The 24,501-nt window shown below is 39.0% G+C and overlaps 2 protein-coding genes across 3 annotated transcripts; one reads left to right on the forward strand and one right to left on the reverse strand.

The window, feature by feature from the left end:
- Positions 1-7,227: 7,227 nt before the first annotated feature.
- On the forward strand, positions 7,228-12,188 carry cuedc2 (CUE domain containing 2). Of its 2 annotated transcripts, none has more exons than XM_053436263.1 (9): positions 7,228-7,333; positions 8,040-8,144; positions 8,576-8,719; positions 8,835-8,896; positions 9,210-9,343; positions 9,497-9,664; positions 9,752-9,816; positions 9,903-9,963; positions 10,063-12,188. In XM_053436263.1, exons 2-9 carry the CDS (start codon positions 8,071-8,073, stop codon positions 10,207-10,209), a joined length of 855 nt encoding a protein of 284 aa, XP_053292238.1. In that variant the 5' UTR covers positions 7,228-7,333; positions 8,040-8,070; the 3' UTR covers positions 10,210-12,188. The 2 variants fall into 2 exon arrangements, with proteins under 2 accessions (XP_053292238.1, XP_053292237.1); XM_053436262.1 differs by having other exon boundaries at positions 7,230-7,378.
- A 435-nt stretch (positions 12,189-12,623) lies between these two features.
- On the reverse strand, positions 12,624-22,109 carry hif1an (hypoxia inducible factor 1 subunit alpha inhibitor). The gene is made up of 8 exons (XM_053436261.1): positions 21,711-22,109; positions 17,391-17,641; positions 16,342-16,490; positions 16,047-16,192; positions 15,801-15,907; positions 15,093-15,156; positions 14,895-15,005; positions 12,624-14,597 (listed from the first exon to the last, which is right to left on the reverse strand). Exons 1-8 carry the CDS (start codon positions 21,891-21,893, stop codon positions 14,541-14,543), a joined length of 1,068 nt encoding a protein of 355 aa, XP_053292236.1. The 5' UTR covers positions 21,894-22,109; the 3' UTR covers positions 12,624-14,540.
- Between the last annotated feature and the right edge of the window lie 2,392 nt (positions 22,110-24,501).

Here is a 24,501-nt window from a genome sequence, read left to right on the forward strand (position 1 = left end):
AGATAACACGCTTTCTCACAGATAGAGCCTGGGTCCGATCAGTGCAGACACATGATAGGAAAAAGATGATTATTGATACGGTATTTGAAAATAACATGAATGTTAAATTCAGCCTTTTTTTGCCTTTTCCTTTTTTTGTTATCTTGTAGGAAATATGTTATTAACAGATTTCAGATTTTGGATAAAAACACCTCTTGCCACTGACAGTTTAAAATTAGGCTGGTATTGTTATATTTTTGAAAACCTTTAACTTGTTCTGTAGCTCTGACAGATTCAATAGAAGTAAAACAATAGTGAAACTTGAAAGTCAACCCCCCTAAAAAGCAGTTAACTACCATCCCAACGACCAGTGGAGAGCATGTACTCACTCATAAAACCTTGTGTTGTCGCAGACATCACAAGGCCATAAAAGTCAAGTCCTCCACAATAACTGCAGCAACTGAGAGCCTATGGAAGGGATCTGATAACGGGCCCGAGGGGAAACGACAACGTGCTCAGGGACCAGAGATTGTCTGGAAGACAGATAAGACACAGGAACAGGTTATCAGCTAGTTTATGAGGTGTCACTCTGCTCAAACACTCACCTGTGCGGCAGGAAAAATCACAGAATCACAAACAGGCGTCCCATTGATTCATGCAGGGATCTTACTGTTGTGGGCCATTTCCATGTAGAGGTGTTTTTACAACTTTTAAACCAGGTCTTACGCACAATGTTTAGATTGTTTTATAAAGGCTTTACAAAAGAAAAGACTTTTAAAATAGTATATGTTTGATGTTTTTTTTATGTTTTACGTTTAAGTTTGCGCGCATATTTTTATGAAGCAATGACAACTGGTCATACTCTCAGACACATGGTTTAGGTAACATGGACATAAAATCACATAATATTACAAGGACAGGATCTATACCTGTTTATATACATTTTCTGCTTGTTTCACTGATGCAGTAGTTTTCCTGTTGTGTGTGGTTCCTCAAACCACAAACAAACAAGAATGGAAATATCTATTTAAATCTTTATTCAATGCATCTGAACGCAACCGATCTATTCAATTCATTGTTTTAGATTGGATTCATGCTGTTTTGGCATGGACAGTAATAAAAAAAAAGGAAATTATAGCTGAGTGAGCTGCTTGACTGAGACAAATGGCGGCTGACCTGTGGTACATGGAGGTGACATGCCTTGTGGCAGACAGGTGCTCTCAAGACACTTCCTGTGTAGGTGGAAGACGCCGGCATCATCGCACCCCGGGCCATACAATAAAAGACACAATGCAGAGAATTTGTTTTCAAAATATTTTTCTTGTAACAGGACACCAACCTTTTATCCTCATCACTTCCTATCTCACTTGTTTAAAGCATTTAGTTGCTTTATATTTAAAAAATACGCCGACTGCCTCTTTAACTTGGAGACTGGAAATGTGGGTATTTTAGCACAAAAAGAAAATGCATTTTCAACAATCGAATCATTGTAAATAATAAAAGAAAATGCAGATTCTCTTTTCCATTGACTTCTGCCATATGTGATAACAAACACCACATCGTGAATAATTAAAGACTAATTTTTTTAATATTTTTTTTGCAGCTGGTCAGCGTGACCAACAAATGTTCAGTCAGTGAAATTTCTTTAAAAACTTTATTTTGTCACATCACTCACGTTGCATTATAGTTTACGCATTACATTATATAAGACATGCCTCAATGTGCAGACCACAATGCCACTAAATCAGAGAGAAACGTTCCTTTCCTTCAAAAACAAAAACACAAACACAGCCGCGCTGCAGACTACTCGACTGCATGGGCACATTCTCCAGATTCTTTTTTTAATCATTATTCTTTCACCCACATAAATGATCAAGACAATTGACAATCTCAGCCTAAAGAAGAGAGGGAGCCCACAAAAGGGAGTCTGACAGCCATTTCCACAACAGATGTTTCTACAGAGGGGTGTCTTCTCTCCACTGAGCAGTCTCACACATGAGAGACCCCCAAAAGCTTCAGAGAAACGTCCAGAAAACCAACATGTAAATTTGTAACTGCCATGTCTCAGGCTAGCAGGGCCGCGCCAATTTTATTTCTTTCAGGGGAAAACTGAGAAATATCCAAATAGACTCATCGGCATGGATGATTTAAAAAGAAAAAAAAGAGAGATGGACATTAGAATTAGAACTTCAATATCAGAAAAAGACAGCAGACAACATTGTTATGTGTTATCATGAAAAGATAAGTTGCTATTGATCCAGGTTGTGGGCAAAGGCTGCACTATTGACAGGAAGACAGAATATGTTGGAGGGGCAATATTTCATACATTTGGCCGGTTCACTCCATCACGGGGAGAGGGTGTTTTTCTGGGCTGTATATAATAACACGTGTGCTCTTTATTTCCCTCAGATCAATGGTAATGTGAGGGGGGCCACATAAGATGGATGCTACAGGCAGGTTAACCTATCGACTGCTGAACAGAGACACACAGGACAAGACAAGGGAGACCATCCCATTTACTGAGATGAGCCAGATACTTGTGTTTTGGAAATGTCCTGCTTATTGCTGCCATCTATTGTGCTTAATTATGCCCAAAAAAACTTTACTTCTGCAAAACTGCAACACTAAACATCTCTTATTTTCATATGTTTATGTACTGTACATACATCTCTATTAGATATAGAATTGTTTATGTTATTTAGAGGCTTTTGCACAGCCTCTTTAACACCCACACACTTGTTTAGCCTGTGACCATGGACAAGAGGCAACAGGCCGCCTGGTGACCACTTCCTGGAGACAGGAAAAGGGGGCAGACGGGGCGGCAGGCAGGCCCACACAGGTGGCCCGGATCTGGATCAGGTCGCCCTCGCCCCCTCGCACAAACCGGGCCAGCTCACATCAAGCTCATGCTCCAAGTCTCTTCAAGTCTCTCTAACCTGCAGCTCATCATAGAAAGAATAAAGTGGAAAGGTGAAGTTTTAATTGAAAACATATGCCATCTGTAAAAAGAAAGAAAAAAAACTCTACACAATAACGTTTTGAATCACACGACCTCCAAAACCAAGTCTAATATTTGATTAAAGATGGGTGCTGATTGCGGAGGTTTTTATATTGTGAGAGTTTCCAATTAATTAAACTGCACCAAGCTTGAATTCACTCTGTAAATGCACCTTTTGTGAAGCCGTGGAACAGATATGTTACGTGTTTGATATTTTTAACAAATCCTCCCTTCAAATAATGTGCTGATCCCATTTCTTCTGCACAGGTGATTAAACTGAGAAATATCAGACGATAATAATTCTGCGCCTCTCTATTATGGATGCAATGCTACACATTCACTAAGAAAATACAATAAAATCTAAATATGAAGTCACTCTGGCTGAACTGCAGATCGAACGTTAATAGAATAATGCTGTTCCGACAGACAGCTCCGAGCATTATTGTCAAAAGTTAGGTAAAAGGGGTAATTAATTTGCCAGTAAATCGTTCAGTGTTTTGGTGACTCTGATCAGAATTGTAAAATCTTTTTTTTCTATTCCCCTTGAACACCCCCGCCCCAACGCTCCCTCCCCACCGCTACCCACCACTGCCATCGCCAACCCCCCCCCCCATCTCTACTGTCTGTGTGAAAATGGAAATCTGTGCCACCAGTACAATATCCACATTATGTGCCTTGACTCAACATTGTTGCATGACATGCTTGATTGTGCCCCGGCATATAGGAAGAGAAAAGTGTCAACACACCATTAGCACATATTAAGGATTATCTTCCACTTGCAGCAGTGTGTGATGTGTGAGTTTCTAAAGTTTCTCAATGATTTTCTTGCTGTGTTTGAATATAACACGTCTTAGAAGACTGTAGAAAAATCTTCACAGAAGAAATGCAGCAATTTTGCGAAATCAAACTCACATTAAATACATTTTATAAATATATTTAGTCATTTACTTTACTGCCACACACAAGCACGCAATCATCACAAGGAGTCAAAGAGGATATGGGTTTCGTCACACTACTTTAACTCAACCATTCGACTTGTTTGTGCCCGGCTCAATGGCAATTTTTAAATAATAATGTTGCTTGAGGCTAAAGGTGCAATATGTTCCCAGTTAATACTGATGCTATATGACATTTGTGTACACTGATTCAGCTCATTGCATGTGTGGTTATATGTGATTATACTATAATTATACAGTGGGATGCCTGCACGTTTCTCAGGATGTTTGTTTCTTGAGATGCAGCAACAGAAGAACAAAGGAGGTTAACATACAAATTGTCTCAGTTTAATCTTTAAATAGTTGTATCTCTAATAGGAGTCTCAACTCATAGAAGACATTTAACAGTGCATCTCAAATAGTATTTTCTGAGGTATCCTCATGCACCAATGTAAATATAATTGAGGTAACTGTTAGAGGATAACTGCATGACTAGCTGGGTGCATGCATGTATGTGTCTCCCTCTTTCACTCACACAAAAACACTAACTTACACCAACTACAAACTACTACATGCAAAAAGAAAAACTCATTCCTGACCAGACATAATGTAAAAGGTTAATGAGCGTTGCTATGAGATTAGAGTCAGGACAATATTTTCTCCACAGTTAGCTGCTTTTCATTATTTATGGATAATTAAAAAATGTAAGTGCAATAATGTTAATTATTTAATGTTAAACTCCTCTCGACTTGTGCTCTAAAATTGATGTTATATAATGAAAAGAGCTTTATAAAAATATGACGATGAGAATATTTCTCCCCAAAAGTAAAAATATTGCTAAAGCAGTGAATTTCCTTTGTCGTTTTAAGATCGAAGCATCTCTCAGAAAGGAGGTGATGCCAGTAATAACTCAATGCTGCCACCTAGTGTCAGGACACCTTTTCCTGTAAAAAATATCCCAGAAATATGAAACCGTGTCAGTTTCATTGGGTCTGTCAGCATGAGTTCATATTTACAACTGATTTCTGAATTGGAGAAGATGAAAAACATGAATATACAGAAAATTTCTATTTCAATTTTGCAGTGTGGTTCAGATTTGGCTTTGCAGATAAAACATAACTAATTGTTGCCTGAAGCTTGAGTCTGTACAATTATAACATTTGTGTGATAGAAGCATACTGATGCAACTTTGTGTGTGCAAGTGCATCAGTGTGAGTTACTGATGAGAACACATGGAGGAAAAACGAGATGCTCTCCTCCGCTGCAGGTCTTACACGCTCTCCCATCGATACCTCAGCCCCACCTGTCTAGCCGTGAGCTCAGGGTTGAAACAGAGTTCAGCCAAGTTGAGGATTGTTCTTGTTTGTTTTATCAGTGGCGTGTACCATATTTCCCCATGAAATACTACAGCCGGCAAGAGATACTGCCAGGGGAGCAAGAAAACAATTGAACAGGCATTAATGATTTACATGTACATATCTGCTATAATGCCAACACAGACGGAGGTAACTGAGAGCGGGATCTGATGGCATCAATGATGCTGCCTCAGATAACACCTCAATCATCAACTATGTATGGATCTGGCAAAAGATGCAAGATAATGTCCCAGTGAGAGTCGACCATTTGTTTTTAGCCTCATGGAAGAGGGACCAGGGTTAAGTCAGGAACCAAAGATGGGACAGAAAGATTCATATTTAAAGTGGAGAGAGTTTTAAAGAAGCGTTTATGTGTTGTTCTATATATCTTTATTTATTTGAGGCAGGAGGTTCCTCGCCTTCTTTTAATTTCTGTTTCTATAAAATATCAAACACATCATTGTAATCACTTTGTTATCAAATATCAAATACTGTTATAAAAAATATATAATGACAATAGCTAATAAACAGCTGCAATTGAGTATGAGAAGGTGGTTTATGAGTTATTGTATTGTTTTTTTAAATCGAAATTATGAAAAATGTAAGGAAAGAACATAACAAACATCAAGTATGTTTACCGATCAGTAGTCAAAACCTAAAAATATATCTTTATTTTCAATTATGCAAAACCAGTAATATCTCCCATTAGAGGAGAACAACACATATGTGGATATTGCCTTGAAAAATTATTCAGATGATATATTGACATTTTGGGATCAGCAGGTTCCTCAGGAACATGTTTTGAAGGGGTCCTGTGGGAGTTTTAATCGATGAACTTATGTCAATGCTTTAATGTCTAATCACAGAAATTGTGTATGTTGGGTTGTGCATCACGTATGGTCCTCTTTAGATAACTCCTATACAACTATAATGTATTATACATACAAATAAAGACGGTGAATAAGGAAAAGAGACAAAGTAAAACAAGTAAAAAAAAAAGTAAAATTTCTAAATTGGCTTTAGTTCATGGTGACTTGGTGGATAAATCAGGCAAACTTTCTACAACAAAACAAACGGGTACAAATCAGAATCTCGATTTTCCCAAAATATAAAAATCAATACAGTGGTAAGTTGAGCCAGTGGGTAGGAAGAGTATCTGGCTTCTGGAGCTGAAATATTTATCTAGGTAATCAAATCATAATCTTACTAAAGCAAACAAAGTTGTGACGGCTTCTGCAACTTAAAGGTGATGTTTCAATTTCATTCACCATTAAAACCCAAGGCACACAAATTTAGTGAGGTAAAAATTGATTTGTTAATTACTTTTCTGTCAGTGTTTTGTTATCCACCATCCTCACAGCAACCTGGCAAAGACTGACCTGCCCCAACGCCACAGTTTAAGTAGAGGAGGCTGAATGATTGGACTGCACCATTCTGCTGTAAACTGAAGGGGGTGTTCTCAGGAATCACCTTCAATCTCGGCCACAGTTGTTTAAAAAATACTGTCTTCTCTCTCCTCCAATAATCTATGGACTGGCCTGCATAGACTATTTAAACAGTACTCAAACAGTACCATGGTCCTCATCATTATGTAATATATTACTGAAAATCCATCCAAAACATTGTAAACAGTGTAAATACGGTGATAAAAATAAATGATACATTTGTCCTTTAAACAGATATTTAGACAACATCTCCTAAAACTATTTATACTTCATGCCTTTTATAGTTTATTTATGTAAACACAAACATCGCAGATAGGGGCTCCACACAGAACATGTCCAGCTAAAGTGACCACACAGTTAAATAGTCATGTAGATAAATAAATATTGATAAGAAAAATATAGAACATACACACATCATGTCAAAATGATATTCAACATAAAAAAAGAAAAGGGTCAAACCGTTTTATAAAACTTATTTTCTGCAATATTTAACCACGAGAGGAAGTGACGTCACTGTGTTTTGAACCACAGCAGGAACCTGCATCCTCCTCGTGAGACCGAGCTGCTTCACCTCTGCTTCCTCTGAGGGAACTCTCTTCATGTCTCCATAACTCCTGCTCCGTGAGTTTCACCTCGTCACAACGTGTTCCTGTGTGAACAACCGAGGTGTGTTGAGCTTTCAGCGTTAGCAGTGAGCTAGCTAACACGAACCACTCAGCCAGCGCTAGTTCTCTGACAGCCCACCGCTGTTTATCCCTGAGACTGCGAAGATGATGGGGAACACTTTGGGTTGATGGGCGATGGAAATGTGTCAAAATGCATTTGGGGTGAAGCTGGATGGTAGCATACGATGCTAGCTTAGCTGCGAAATTGTTAATGAACTATTAGCTAAACCATTAGCTGATAACTAACATCTGAGTAGCTGTGATGCTAACGCTGAGCAACAAAAACAACGTAACGAGGTTATAACGTAACTATACACGTGAGAGATGCAATATAATAGTTTGTATACAATTCGTACTTATATGTACGTTGTGCATAAGTGTGTTAGTTGTGTGTGTTGTTTAAATCAATCAGTTCGTTTAGCTATTACGCAAAGCAGCTTCTTCAATGTTACTCCTAGCATCACTCAGGCCAACACACCCTCAACTGTGACATAAGTTAAAATGCTGCAGCGTCAGTGAAGCTTTCACAACCAAGCTTTCGTAAGCCTGAGCCGCAGCTGAACCATATTTGGTTTGATGGAGGACAGCTGCTGTGTGTGGTTACGTGAGGTTGGCAGCCCCAGCTGCTGGTTATAACCTCCTCTGCTCTGCTCCGTCCCCAGCTCCTCATCTACTGCACAGCAGGAGAACACCATGGACCTCCACAAGATCATCCACAGCGCCATGCACGAATTTATTCAGACTTACATCCCGGACGCAGATCTCAGGTAAACAGTTCACTGTCTTTTTTTTTTTATCCTGAGAAGAGAAACTAATTTCATTTAGTTTAACAGGAGCTTATAAGCTATTGTTTGTACTCCCTACTTTGAACAAGAACTCTGGAAAATGTCTGGAGTTTGCCTTTCACATATAAACAATGTTAAGAGATTGTCTTTGTTAGATGTGTTCACAACAACAGGAAAATGTTGGTACAGAAGCTTTTAAATCTCACTGTCTTTCCAAGCTTTCATCCAGAAACATTTATATTCTTTAGTTTTCATTTGTATTCTTTCCAGTGCTAAGTCTTTCACGTCTTAGAAACTGGAACAACTGTCCCAGACATTTGTGTTTTCGCATACAGCTCCTCTGTAAAATTTCAGTATGCTTTTAGACTTCAGTACATGTCTAAAACCAGCTCTTGTTTCACCTCTCAATGCAGCACACTGGACGATGTACTTTTGTCATACATCACTGCAGTCCTGGAGGATCTTGGTTCCCAGCAGAGTGTGGAGGAGAACTTTGATGTGGAGGTCTTTGTAGAGATGTTAGAGGCTTACATACCTGGTTTTGCTGATATTGACAGGTAAACAGACAGCTACACCTTTTGTATCTGCTCTGGTTGTACTTTGTTAGAGTTAAACATGACCAAACAACAACATTACTTGTTGTCATTACAATCATTTTTTTATTTTTTGCAGTGTAAAAGTCTGTGAAATGATGTTTAACGTGGCTTCAAAACTAGCCTCTGCTCGGACCTCAGGTACTGCATTTGTCATTATTCCTGATACACTCAGTGTTGTGGCAATCTTACACTTTCCAAATGGTTTCTTCATTTTCATCATTCTGGTCTCCAACTGTATATTCCTATTCACTGCTCTGCCCTCTGGCATACACTGGAATAATGCGTCTTTCTTCACATCAAGTTAAAAGCAATGTGTCAAACTTTCTTGAGCACCCCCTTTACAAAAAACTGAAACTCTTCAATCAGACCAGCAGTTGTTGAGAAAATGAGAAAACAAAGGATTATACACTTTTATTTTAATTTTATTCTATAATTTTGTTTCCCTTTTTAGCTGTTGAAGACAAGGGTGCCCCTAAATCCAGGACGGATGATATTTCATTGAAAATCACTACCCTGCCCAATGAACCTCCACCAGAGAGAGAAGCACAGTGCAGAGAAACACCAACAGAGGGCGCCACCGCCAAGGTGATCATTTCAGCACACATGAGCACTTTCTTCTCCTTTTCGTGAAGCATTTTTTTAATACAATAATTTAACTTGTAGCGCTTCTCTTTTACTGCTGTTGGTGTTGTTTGAATCCACTTGAAATATAGGTGATTAAAATGTGTGTATGTCCAGGTATCAGTGTCCAAATGGGAGGCCCAGGAGCAGCACCTGCTGGAGATGTTTCCCAAGTGTAGTCTGTCGGAGGCTCGTAGTGCCCTGTGCATTGCCATAGGAGACATGGAGGAAGCTGTGCGTCTCATCATAGAGGGCGATATCCAACTCAACCCTTCTCCTCTTAATGTGAGTCTCTTGTCACACACAGAATAACAGTGACTGTCGACCCTGTGTGCGTCTACAGTCTGATTTGAAGCTGTTCTGTCTTCTCAGGTAAATCATGGGAAAAGTAGTTCTTCAGTGGCGGACCATAAACTTAAAGAGAGCATCCTTGAGAAGTAAGTTGGACTATTGTTGCCCTTTAGAGAGAGGTAGTAGCTTCTCTTCCTGCTTCAGCGTTTGTGACTGTGGTCAATCTCCTCAGGTACATGCATGTGGACAGAGAGGAGGACAAAAAAACTCACCGACCTGTCCCCCCCAAAGATGTAAGTCTCTGGTCGTACTCGATATTCACCGTGTAGCTTTATCAAATGTGTTTCGTACATGAAACTTGAAACTTACACGTTCTGCTGTGATTTCTGCAGGCTCCAAAGAAGCTAGTGCGGTACCACGGCAACCAGGTGGTCACAACCAAAGGTGAGAGGTTTCAGCTTGTGAAGACAAACGAGACAGAGGACATGAAGAAGACGTATGTCAACCTCAAGCCTGCACGGAAATACAGATTCCATTAATGATGAGCACATCAGCGTAGTACTGACAATATTGTTTACACTGTATTGTTTACCATTTTTGTTAGTTGGTGTCAGTGGCTTATTTTAAAAACGTTACCATTATTTGCCTTGGTTAAATCATGACATTAGTGTTCCTGTTCTATCACAGTTTATTTTGTGAGAAACTTTTGAAATCGTGTGATATTTTGGTGGGGATGTTGTAACTTATATTCTAGTTTCTGTAACAACCTGATCTATCGACATTTTGCCATCTCAGCAGGTCTGATGTTGCACTGACGTTCTCGTTTCTTTTTAAACACATCTTTTCTATCGTTCTATTGATGTTGTATTTTAACTTAGTACAATCTAGATTCATAACTCGGATAAATCTGTTTTCCTTTTTGTAGATACGTTCAAGTGATACTGTAAAATTTACGAGGTAGTTAGTTACGACTCACAGCGGTTTGTTTATGTACATATTAAATCATTGATGCCAACTTTTAAAATTCTATTTTTTACATCATAGAGGAATAGTGCTGTGAAAATGTTTGGTCGGGCTTGTGGACAATTTGTTGTGCTACAAAATTATTTTCAGATCACACATAAACAAGACATTTGTTCAGCCAGTAGCCGCAGGTTGTCATCACCTAATACGTTGACTCCATTGGTTGAATAACACCATTCAGTTTAAAGTACTTTACTCATGATAGAACCTTTATTGTTTACTTACAGAGGCATTACTGTACAGTACTGAATAATTGGCATGATGAAGAGTAACTGAATTATCTGGATATCTTTGCTGAACAAATCATTTTTCTCTCATGGCCCAGTCGCACACACCAATGTAACAGTGGTGAAACCTTCGCCTCCCAGTTCACTTCCAATCAGCGCGAGCAGGAGGACCAATAAAACATTTGCTTCCTATTCGCTTCGCACTCGCATGTGTGTGCGAGCCCTCAGTCCATGTTCCAGGTTTGAGACACTTTATCCAGATAACTTTGATGAAGGAGGTTTTATGTTTCTGAGGCAGTGGAGAAGTCTACAAGAGGAAGACCAAAGATTAGTGGTTTTAGTCACCTTCTATCAAACCACTTAGAGAAAACAAAGGAACATGTGTGATATGCAAAAGTTTAATACTATACAAGTTAGTGTTGTTATTTATCATTTCTTAAATAGGAAAAGTGAAATTTTAACATGGCGACTTTGCCTCAAACTATCCAAAAGTGACCAGACTTGAGTGTCCTACGGTTATGTTAATATCTGTTTGTGACACAGCTAAGGTTTCTTGTATTTTCACACATATTAAATACGATTTAGTTACTCTATCAAGATAGTCTGTAAATTACATTTTTTGCACAAAAAATTAAACAAGCACAGCACTATAAATTCTGACACAATTAGGTGGAGGTCAGGGGTTAGGGGCTCTATCTTAAAATTCACTCCAACAGTATTGTCTTTATCTTTGATATCAACATTTAGATTCTCCAAAGCTCATGTTATGTGTTTACCGTGAGGAGGCACTGTTGTGTGATTTCAGGGTCACATGATGCTACTGAAGTGATCCTCGCCCGTCTTTCATCTCATGTATGTTCTGTGAACTTGTGAAGTTTTAATTATTATTATGACTGGGATCTTATTTCTTGTTTATTAGCTATATTAGAAATGTTAGGATGTTCAGGTTGTTTTTTTAACTGACATATACCAGTTGTTAATTCCCCTCTACATCTATTCAGAGGAACTATAAGCTATTGTTTTTGATTTGTGGTATAATATCGTTTTCCTGAGTGTTGATGTAACACAATCAAGTGTTTAAAAAGATGTGTTTTTGCTGATACTTGTCAATATCAGCAGCAATGTGGTCTTTACCTATGATATATTATGTTACTATAGATCATGGAACAGGTTTACTGGAGCTGATCGGTCACAACTGTGTTTTAACTCCTCGCTTTCAGAAACCGCTGACGCACAATTTATAGTAAATAAATACTAGCTTTTGTAGACTACCGTTCAGGTTGTTTTCTTTGATTCATTCACATGTTTCATTAGGTGCTAATTCAAGAATATCACATTTTTCAACATTTCTCAAGAAAGATTGAAATTTTTATGAAAAACAATCAGACATCTGTAGGGGGCAGATATCTATGAACTTAAGTGCAGATCTGGATTCTGTGGATCAAATTAAGTATCTTCATTTTGAGGAGTCTTTATTCAGTTACTCTCCAGTCACAAATATTTAATATTTTAAATAGGATGTTATTTTACCTGTTTTTACTGTAAAGTTTGCAGGTATCTGATGTAAATGGGATATGGTGGTAAAGTGGAAATGAGCCTTGAAGGAGGTATGAGCTCTTCGGGTACCCTCCTAGTTTTATCTCTGTTTTTACGAGTACAATAACTCAAGGTATCTTTCAGCAGTTATTAGAAACTCAGGGTCGAACTTTGCAAACAAACTTTAATCAGAGGAACAAGGTGAACACAAACTGAATGTTCAAAACAGAAAGCCAGCAGCCATCAATCAAAAACATGCCACTAGCTCTATGAACTCTTGTCACTCTCACCTGTTAAGTGTTAAATTCCAAAGTGAAAACACTTTTGTAAAAAAAAAAAGGAAAGAAAGAGAAATCATGATCGTGCAGCATTTAGTGACCTTTCCATGTCAAGCAAGGCACACATAGTAAACTGGGTAACATCGCAACAGAACAGTTGAAACAATAGTTGCACGTAGCATAAAATACATAGAAAGTAGCATTGTTGAATTAGTGTGCAGTGTTGATCTGCACATTACCAGCAATAAGTTAATCAGAACAAAACCATTGAAAACCTGTGTATTGCTGTTGAATTAAGTGCTCGGATGATATTGTTTTTAGTGCATCACTTACTGATTCATACAATGTCACAGGAAAATAAGGATATGATGGTTTATGGAGGTTTGCCACATACAGCACGGTGTGTGAAATGATCCTTCCCTTTCATTGAATGTACATTTTCACAACAGTTTGAGAGAAAGCGTGTGCAAACTGCACGGCGGCACATTTTAAGTTGCTCTCGAGACTCCTTAGGGTGAAAATGCGGCTGCAGGAAAGTGAAGACGAGTTCATTTCTGAGGATCTATAGTGATTATAGGAGCACGTGCATGTTTTCCACTGGAATTCATCCTTTTATACACATTACAGTGTCATTTAATCCCAGATCTGTGGCATTTAATGCAACACACTGAATATTTGTATTGCAGAAGTATAGTGCACGGACCAGACACATCAAGCTGAACATGCAACTGCAAACGTGAACACTAGATGGTGCTTTTATGTTGCACTGCCATGGCTGAGTACATGAATGAGATTCCAGCAGATGGCCCTGCTAGATCAGTCAGTGAATAACATTTGAACATAAACCGAACCATTTAAGCAGTTTTACACTCATAACAGTTCAAATCATAATATTCAAGAAAACATCAACTGTAGTTACCTGAAGTTTCCCAAAAAACAGTAAGTCTTAAATTTAACATTTGCAACTAAAATTGCAGATTGTACTTCAATTTATCGTCAGTGCCTCCTGACCTATTACTGGTCTGTGGGAAAACACGTCCAGAAATTCCTCTAACATAAAACAAGCAAGAGCATAAATAAAGCACAAGGCAAACACTCGGCAAAAATCATTTAGCAGCATCAGCCATCGCATATTCCTTCAGCTTAATATATAAACCCTCTGTTTGCACTCCAACACGCTTTTGATCATATTCCATCAATGGTTCTTTTCTGTCTTCTTTGCAGCAGAGAGTCTTCACTCACAGAAACTAATGTTGTTATTAGGCATCAAGATGATGCAGATCAAACTAATAAATAAGGACCTGTCATCTTTACGAGTTTGTGATAAACACGTAGAACATGATACGACCATTCCACATATTTACTAATCAAGCTACGACTGTTTTCTTTTTTTACAAAATGTTGAGGTTGCTCAAAAGGTACCGATTCCAGCCAACTGTTACTGACTGGGTGAGCAAATACACCCTTAACACCCACCAGCTTGAATCATGAGTGCTGACAGAACACTGCATCACAGAAAAACTATCTCGACTTGAGGCCAAAAGGAAAAATAAAAAGAAGACCTCTTCAAGTAGGCGCCAATTCTTACGAGTTAGGCAGGAGCTTCTTCTGTAATCGTCATATTTGTGATAGCGATGGCACTTGGAGACGACTCAAGCGGAATGGTATTCAAAATGGTGGCTTATTGCCATGCAGTGATGCGTAGCTCCACAGTCAGGATGCGCATGACACACGCAGCAGTCTCACTTTCACACGTTTCAAAAGGAACAAAGTTAACAGTTTCAAGGGGGCAAGGGGAGGGGGCCTCTAACTGAAATCCTGGTCATATCGCCCCTTGATCATGGTTTTCAGTAAGGGTCCAACCTACGGAGACACAGAGTTGTTGGTTAGTTTCAGCCACTTTATAGAGACAGATCACATTGTTTTATTCATCGTCCCACCCTGGATATATCTTTCCTTTCTACTAAAATCAGGTAAGCCATAAATATTCACAGTAATTGGGTTGCAGGGAAGGGTCAGCATGCCCCGGGGATTTCATCCAACAGGCGACCTAGATGTGGATCTGATTCGATGCTCTAGAAACTGGCAGTGGGACTTTCATGTGCGACTTATATAATCAGTACACTGATGACAGGAGAGGGGAGATTAAGTAATTTTTACTTCATGTGGGTTTCCAAGAGCTTCTCCCAGCATCTTCTCGATGTTTCTCATGATGGCCACCTTCTGATGGGCTCTCAGTGGGTACTCTATCCTCTTGGGGGTGGGGGCGCCCTGAGCAAAATAAGTCATTCAGGTGAGTGTCATGAACTAAATACAAACATAGTAAAATTTAAAGTAAACAGAGTCCAATTGATTTACCTTGTACCAGAAGTTGACAGTGATCGTCACTCCACCGCTCAACAATGATTCAATGTGATGCCACCTGAAAAAATGAGAAGGAAAAATGCATAAAATGTCACATTTTCAGGTTGTTGTTGTCAAAAACAGTTGAGTGTAGCCTCCAGCAAACAAATAAAATACTAAATATAAATTGAAGCATAAAACGTTTGAATTTGTGATGCACGTCCAGTCTTTAAAGTTGCAGTAAAATGCTGTTTTCCTATTGCTCTTGGTATCCCAATCTAAAAATGTGTTTGTTGTTTTTTAAGTAAACTTATTCAATTCTATAACGTTTAAGCAGGTAAATTCAAATTACAATAATGGTCACCAACACATTTTGATAGGTTCTCAATATCCTGCATGTTGTAATTTAAAATCATAATATTTTTCATGATAACTCTGAAGGAGTAATTTGTAGCTGAAAGTCAGATTTATTTACATTAATATTTACATGCACATTAAAAACATCTGGAGTTGAGCCAAAGTGCTTCACAAACAAAGCAAAAAAAGAAACAACGTAATAAAGTAAAAACAGTTTCCTAACTGAGCTGTTACAGTTACACTGAAAGCAGAGAGCATGAAAACACAACAGCTGATGGTCTGTCCAAGAAATTCAATTATCAGCTGATTTAATTCATGTTAAAGAAAATCATTTCTATACACGAGCCTTGTGGATGTATTTCTTACCAATACATGGGAATGTAGAGCACATCTCCTGGGCCTACAACAGCCTCATAGCCAACAATATTTTTAAAACTGGGAAACTGCTCTAAATCAGGGTTATCAAAATCCACCTAGAAATGAAAAAACACACAATCGTTAAAAAAAATGAACACACAAAGTTTTGATTTGTTCTCCTTCCAAATCGCTAACATGCAATAACATAAAAATAAGTTCACATTGTGGGTGGATTGTTACTTGTCCTTGTCTTACTTGGCTCTGTCTGTCACATGGGTGGTGCACAGGATACGGATAGAGACACTCAAACTGGTCTGGGGGGAAGAGGATGCATCTCTTATGTCCTTTAATTTGTGCAAAGAAGTTCTGCTGCTCGTCGTAATGTGCCGGTGTCACATTCCCTGTGGTGAGAGGATATGTAGTGTGAAATACAACGGACGCAAAAGCATCTACAGCTACCGAGGTGATTTGAAACACTTGGATCAGGTCTGCTGACATTAGGTTTTACTGCATTCCTCATGCAGTGAGTGGCTCCTGTCAAATCCCTTACCCTCCATGCCGATGAGCAGCAGGTTGGATGTCAGCTGTCCCCAGTTCCTCTTGGCTTGCTGCTTGTTGATCCAGTTCCAGTTGAAACCGAGGAAGTCAACGACTATCTTCTTCCCCACTGTGTCATTCAAGGTCTGCTGCAGGTAAACTCTGGAAAAGCACAAGAAAGAATGTGTAAGGCATTTTTGTTTATATATATATATATATATATATATATATATATATAGAGATGTGTCTGCACAAGGTACCACTGCAGCACGGTACTGAGGGAGGTGGACAGAGTGAATAATAGAACATTTTAATGGCTCACAGTAAAGTGTCCCTTGATGAAAAAACATGTAAATACACATAATCCTCTGAGTTGAGAGCACAAACTTCCACATACTCATGAATATCAGTCCCCTAAACATGTCTGATTGTTTATATCCATGAATTATTCTCTGCGAAATAAACTAAAATGTTTTTTTTTTAAACGCAACCCTGTATCAAGTCCAGTAGCTTTTGTGTAATCTTGATAACAAACAGACAGGAGTGGAAACGTAATGGAAAGAAAACAGCCAGTGGGATTGTTACATCAAGTCAAACAGCGAGTTCACATGATCGCGGGATTTATTACGTGCAAAATGAACTGAACTTGTCTGAGAAACATTTTCAAGAACCTCAGGAGAGTCCAGTTGCCTTTGTGTTGCAATACCATGACCTGGAAGCCTGGGAGGCATTCCAGACATTTAGTAAGTGATCTGTGTCTGAGTGGCCAAGTCAGGTCACAGGAAGCTGCTCCTGCCCCGACTCTCCTGAGTAAATGCTTAGTCATTTGCAGCACTTTCCTGTGCTGTTTTACATTTCCAGAGAGAAAACCCCCTTCGCTGTCACACACACCTGCAGCAAAATCACATCCTGGTGCCCAGGTTACTGTTTAAGCTTCAAGGAGAGGAGTGTGTTTCCACTGTGCATTAACCCAGAAAGGTTTAATATTAACATCTTATTCCTGTTTAACACAACAAAGCAGAACTCACAACTGAAATTTCCTTTCTAACAATTAACTCTTACCTCTCCTCTCCTCCATCTTCCTCCGTTTTGTGCATTTTATCCACAAACTCAGAGAATTTCATCTCCAGCCGCCGTGACGTGGGGGCAAAGTTCTCATAGTTGGACATTTTCTTCTCGTCGTAGTAGAGGAATTTGTGGTTTTCTGCGGTGTAAACAGAGAAGTCTCCATTTCCAATGTTCTCCTGCAGGTATGCAATGTCCCATTTGAGCGCTGGATACACAAGGTTTGTGTCAGTTAAAACCACCGGCTCCTGGAGATGGACAAAGGACATTTAAAAACAAACATTAATACTACAAAACATTATATTTATTGGCCCATATACACTTAAAAGTGTTTCAAACTAATGGTGGACTGAGGAATAATCACTGCATGACGTTCAAAAGGGATTATCACTGTTCTTTGTAGTACATTGTGTACTCTATGTTTATAGAACTGTCGTCATGCATTGTATACTACTGTTGTGGTGTTATTGCAGTATTTCTATTTTATCTATTTTTCTTAAATAATTTCTCATTATATCACATATTATATAATTTTTCTCTTGCACTGCTGCACTGTTGTGCAGCTGTGTCAGATTTGAATTACATCTATGGAGGATCAAGACAGGTGCATCTTATCTCATTTAATTTTACTGGTTGGGGGGCGGCTTTATGAATGAAACTGCTATTTATGGTTGAACTTTAACATATTAACACTCTGCTTCATTAAATGGGTGCAAAGTAATTAAAACTGCACATACATTTTTTTTTTATATCTAAACCTTAATTTTATATCAAATGACTGTGTCACAATTTCCAAAATAAATCTCCTCAATATTTATTTAAATGTTATATTTATGTCTTGAACAGGATCTGGAGGAACGTGACCAACAGACGTGAACGCAGCACGTCCTCAGCAGCCAACAGCGCGTGGCACGCGGATGTGCGTGAGAGGGCTACGTGACTAACAGAACGTAGAGCGGTGAGCGCGCTCCCGCTGCCCGGTGCGCGCCCACCGCTCACTGCGCGCCCACCGCTCACTGCTCCCGGTTTCACTTTCGCAGGAGCACGCGGGGAGTGTATGCGTGCGCGTGGGTGTGTGGTAGTGTATGTGCCGTGAAGTGCCATGCCGAAGAGTTCGGACGATGGAGGAAACACAGGTTTTAATAACTTCACTGTGTCTTCATGCAGCGACTGTGCTTCACCTTCAGGTCCCTGTTTTTCTGTTTATCTTTGTGTAGTATTAAAATCATTGTTGTGTCTTTTTAAATCACAGGTGTGGGTTATAACATATTGATGTGACTTTATATGAATGACGTTTTAACATGTTTTTATTGGTATTAACCTTATATGTATAGTACTTTGAGCTGTATTTCTTGTATAAAACGTGCTTTACAAATATAATAACAATAATAGTTTTATTAGTATTACTCTTAACCCACAGACTTCAACATGAACAGGGACGTTTTTTTTAACAGTTAACTAACTGAGTGACAGTGTATGAACGAACCTGTCCTATACATAACATTCAATTTTCAATCTGTTTTAAAGTCTATAGGTGAACTCATTCAAACCACTGTAGTGAATAGAACAATATTCTGCTCTTATGTTCTTTAATAATAATTAATATTTATTGTACATGATAAGAGACCATATTTATTATATGACCCTTGACTGCCCATCCCACCTTCTCTGCATATTCCAGCTCTGACAAGCAAACTACTGAAGATGTTTACAAGATGGTTGTGCTGCTCTTGTAAAACGTGTCTTGAGATCTGAAGTTTGTCATTAGTTTAAAGTGCAACAGCGTTGTTAAAATGAAAGTGGAGTCATATGTCTGTGTCAATGACTAGACAGAGCAGAAAGGATCATTTCTACTAATGCAGAATGGAAACTGCTAAATTAACATCTTTTTTGTCTTAAGTGAGACACACTCGAGCGGACTAGCAGAAAATCCAACCTGATCTCTGTGAAGATAAACAGGTTCCTGTTCTATCCTTCTGGGCTTTAAAACTGTTTCTTTACGTTTTAATGTTTTATGTGTTTAATATTTAAATTCTTTATTATTCTGATCTGTCCTCTTATGCTTCTTTTATTTCTGTAAAGCCCATTGAATGACCTTTGTGTACCAGTAAAGCTGTTGCTTTATCAGTCAGAACATCAACACAGCTCCATAAAGGGTCATCTTTATTCAACCTGTTAGGGTTACATGGAAGATTATCCCAAAAACATAATAATCAACACATTTAGACAAAAGGGCAAACTTGCTCTAAGACAAATAATAATATTTATTTATCTGGAATGTATATAGCACCTTTCAAGAGACCCAAGGATGTGAGAGAATTAAGTAATGTTAATTTCTGTGTTGAAAATGAGGGTGTGGTTAGGTGGGTGTTGTTTCTTCAGAATGAGACACGATAACAAATGACAATTTACAGTGTCATACATTTCTACAGAACTGTATGATTACTCATTCCTCATTGATCACCGATGTCTCTTCATTGTATACAGCCCTGCATCTTTGGTTGATGTTAAACTTAGGTTACAACATTGCTTGCTAATTGTTTGGACAAATAGAGAACAGAGAGCTGCAGTAAAAGCTTCTCTATCAAGTACACTCCTCATTTTTCTCCTGTGAAAATGACTCATTATAAAGGCAGGTGTGTTCTTAAATATGCCAATCATTCTTTAATAATCTGCCTTTTGCACAAAGCAATACAGAGGAAACAGACTAATGGTAGAAGAATGTGTCAGTTGTTGTTAACAGTCTTTTACAACTGAACGTGTCAAAGACCAAAGAGATGTTGAAGTAGCATCACTTCTCTTGCTTTATCTCAAGTGGAGCCTGTGACAACTGATCAAATCCATCCACAAAAAGGCAAACCCGAGACAATGTTTCTTAAGAAAACTCAGACGTTTGGTAAACCTGGGTTTGATAAGGGAAAGTGTTTTGTGTTTCTTTTGTTTGTGTCAGTTTGAACACTTGATGTGATCTGTTGGTTTGTGATTGCCAACATCAACTTTTTACCTTTCTGAGTGCAATAAAAATACATAAAGTATTTTACTCTTTCAGGTGATGGCTTGTTTTATTTGTCCTGTGACTATGGCTGATACAGTCCAACCCTTTTTCTTCTGAAGTCTTTTGATAGAATTTTATACTAATATCTGATGTTGTGCCGAATGATGATTTGACAGCATTAATCTATGAACTCGTGCTTATGAATGTAGTTGTATATATGCTGTAGTATAAACATTTTGTTTATGGTTTTATTGACTAACGATTATAAACCAGACAAGTCGAATGGAGACACAGTTTATATTCTAACCTCACCAGCTGAGCTATAGTCTATTAAAGCTCAACAGGTAGATAACTCTGCTGGGAGAGGCTCCGGATGCCTGACACTGAATATAACTGAATGAGGCTTGTGTCCCTGGGTGAATCAAATTAACATCATGCGTTCGTTCCTCTTGTGTCAAAGCAATTTTTGCCAACCTTGGCTCAACTTAACATGTTAGTCGTTAGAGGGATAATATCCTCCAGACAGCAGGTTGTTGTCTTAACTACATAACCTGCACATTGAAATCACAGAGTCAGCATTGCTGTCAGATTTGTCATTGCTGTTTCCCCTTAAAAGGTGAGAAGGAGGAAGGAGGATAATCCACAGTGGATCACGTACAGTAGAAAACCTGCTGCTGACTGGTTTCTGTTCATTTCAGCTCCGTGCTGTGTTTCTGTCCACAGGTGTTTTACAACCACATGTCGAAGTCAAACTACCTGAAGCAATGAATCTGACTGTATTACCCCGTTGGATCGAATCCCAAACGAGCTTTGTAGTTTTATTGTGCCTTCATTCCCCAAACTACAAAAAAATGTGTTTTGGGTCAGTTGTAAAGTTAAAAAAAGTCAAATATTCACTTCTTACATCTTCTTTAAGTGTAAGAATGTGATGCCTTTATTTGTAAAAGGTGGTTTTACTGTGAAAAATCTTTGGGTTAGGGACAGTGTCAGAGAAATAAGACTTTTAAGGACATTCTCTAGAGCTCCGGGAAATAATTATAATAAAAGCTAAAGGAATAATCAATTAATCGAGATAATAATAGTTAGTTGCAGCCTTGATGAAGGTTTGCTTCACCTTAGGTGTTGTCACTGCTTTTACTTTCATATTCCAAACCTCACCAAGGAAATGTTTTCTCTTTTAACAATAACACTGAGTTTTAATATAGTTTTCAGGCTTTAACAGCATCGGATCGCTCAGTTGGTTCATCAATAGAACATGTCTGACAGCCCTCATCTGACAGGTAGAGTGTGGAGAGATGCGGTTTCTCTCTCATCAGCTTTACCTCGTTGTCGATGAGCAGCTCAGCGCGGGGGTCCGTGTGGGACAACCGGGGAATGGCTCTGGTGGTGAACGGGTATTTGCGGAGCTGAGACTCGTCCCAGTCTCGGCTCTGGACGCCGGGGGAAGCAGCGGCGCCGCCTTCGCTCGTCGCCGGATCGGGCTCCACCACGGACGCTGCTGCCATGGCCGTCGACCAGCGCCGCTCAGCTGCCTGCGTTCTCTGGGCTGTGAACCCACGAACAGCGGCTCCTCTACCGGACTCTTCCCCGGACCAGGCCACGGAGTCAGAATCACGCAGGTTTTTCCCATTCACGGTTTTCACGCTAGCGGAGGGAGTGTGTGTGCGCGGTCCCGCCGCCTGAAGGTGGAGGTGTTTACACACCGTGTTGACAGCAGACAAACAACGACACCGACCCGGAGACAGGAGAGCCCCTCGATCAGTCCAGGGTCAGGACATCAAACAGCGACACCTACTGCACCGGGGGACTACACTGCCCCTGCTGTGGTAATGTGACTCCACCGCTAGAGGGAACAGTTGTAGTGTAGTAGAGTCAAACAGGCAGAGACATACGTTTTGTAGTGTTTCTTTTAAATGTACGTTGATACGGCCACAACAACCTACATTTTTATATTGCTCAACCCACTGACCGCAACATATAAAGAGAACGCCACGCTAGAGTCATGATAAAACAAAGAATTCAACTGATAAACACGAGAAAAAGTAAGTTGTTGTGCCGACTTTAGGAAATACTTCAATTGTAACACTCGAATGAAGTTAACAAGTCATATGAACACGGCTGGTAGCTTTTATATATAGTAAATTCATTTGAGTGTTTATTTAATATGTAAATAATGTTCCTATCCAGTGTACTATATTAAATATAGTCTAAAGTAAAAAATTAAAAAGCTCCTGTTGTAGTTGACTTTATACTTTACTTAACGACAACAATTGTAGTTTAGTATAGGTTTTCAGAAACTTGTTGTCACATAGGCAGGGATCATTTTGGATTGAAAATAATATATAATTTTTTTTTAAATGTTCTAAAAAAAATAGTTGTCGGTCAAATTTAGAGAAATACTTCAATTATAATACTCAAAGGATTTAGGCCAATCAAAAATGAAGCTAACAAACCGTCTGAGCATAGCTGATTACTTCAATATGAATAGACTCAATTCATTCGAGTGTTGAAGTAATGAAGTGTTAATTTAATTGGTGAACAATTTTCTTATCCAGTGTAATTTATTGTACAGTTTAAAAAATCTCTTTAAATATGTGTTTTCATTTGGCTGCACCATCAGAGAATGTGGACTGCACCGGCGGTAGAAAGTAACACATTCACTTAAATTGAGAAATATTTATATCAGCTGCCACGTTTTAAGGATGATACTAGCATCACTACATCCTAATAATACAACAACAAATATTAGCATAGCACCCCCAGAGTGGCCATTCTCCATAATACGTACTTTTACTTTTGACATTAATTAGATTGGACAACATACCCACAAAGGTCCCGGTTGGACTCAAACACACAACACTGCAGTTCATTATTTAGCTTCGGCTTGACAAAACATCCCTGGTGTTTTTGTTCCAGCGACAGATCAGAGTAATTGGTAAGGGAATACATTCGGTACATATACGTATTCTAGAGGCAGAGTAGTACTTGACGGAGGATTTCAGGTCTCTAAGTCACATTAAACATGTAAAACTACTAAGACCTAGATATATAATTAACGAAATTTCATGCATAAGAAAAAAAGAGACCAAGACCTTGAAGAAATAAGTTTAAAAAAACAGAAACGTTAATTGCAGTAGAGACCACATGGAAACAGTACATGTATTTCACTACTTTATGAGGGATTGTAGTAAGTGGTGCATGCAGGGGTTGTATTCTTATCAGAAAACTGACTCAACCGTTAGTTATGAGGCGCTTACACTTAACATTTTTCCATTGTGGTACTCATACAGTTTTTTTACTCCTCCACACTTTAGATGGAAATATTTTATTTTAGTTGATATTTTATGCATATCATCAAACATCTATCTTATCTCTGTTGTGTTTGCTCTCCACTGAGCAAATACTTTTGAAACACTGAGACAATATTGAGCTGTGGCAATCATACCCTCAGCATTACCCCATTGATCTGGCTGATCATTCTTCATGAGATAGCAGTGCACGCTGTACCTTGCACAGTGGACTCATCAGCTCATGCAGCCCCGCTCAGTTTGGTCAGTGTCCGGCTGGTATTGAACTCGCTGGAGTGCACGTTACCAATCACTTTGACCGATCAACGTCTGATCGGTTCATCAGTTCTTGTTTTTCACCTCTGGGCGAAAGTTTTAATGGAATCAGTTCAGGGAAAATATTAGCTCAACAGTACAAAGACATTTCCTTTTTTTCTTCCTGAACCTAAAGCCATATGTTGTCTCCTGAGTCATGCTTTATCAGCAGGTTTCCACCTCAGGGACTTGTCCAGGCCCCCTGGGGAGTTCCCATGCTCCGTGTTTCCTGTATAGATCAGTGGGTTGAGCTGAGCTGATCCCTGTGATGCTCCGCTCCTCCCCATTCTTTGCAGATACCAGGAGATTGACCACCCTGTTGAGCCCCGAGAAGTCTGTATCTCCATCCTGCTGATAGCGGCTCACTCATTCACCTTCTCCCCTTCAGATGGACTGCTGTCAAAACAAAGACTCTGCTGTTTACACTGAAAGTTTCCCTGATGAGTGAAACACCCATTCGTTATTCGTTATTCGTTACAGCTCCGTTACTGAGCGTACAGCCGATGGAATA

Source organism: Pleuronectes platessa, chromosome 12 (genome assembly GCF_947347685.1).
Source record: "Pleuronectes platessa chromosome 12, fPlePla1.1, whole genome shotgun sequence".
In the NCBI taxonomy this organism is placed as follows: Eukaryota; Metazoa; Chordata; class Actinopteri; order Pleuronectiformes; family Pleuronectidae; genus Pleuronectes; species Pleuronectes platessa.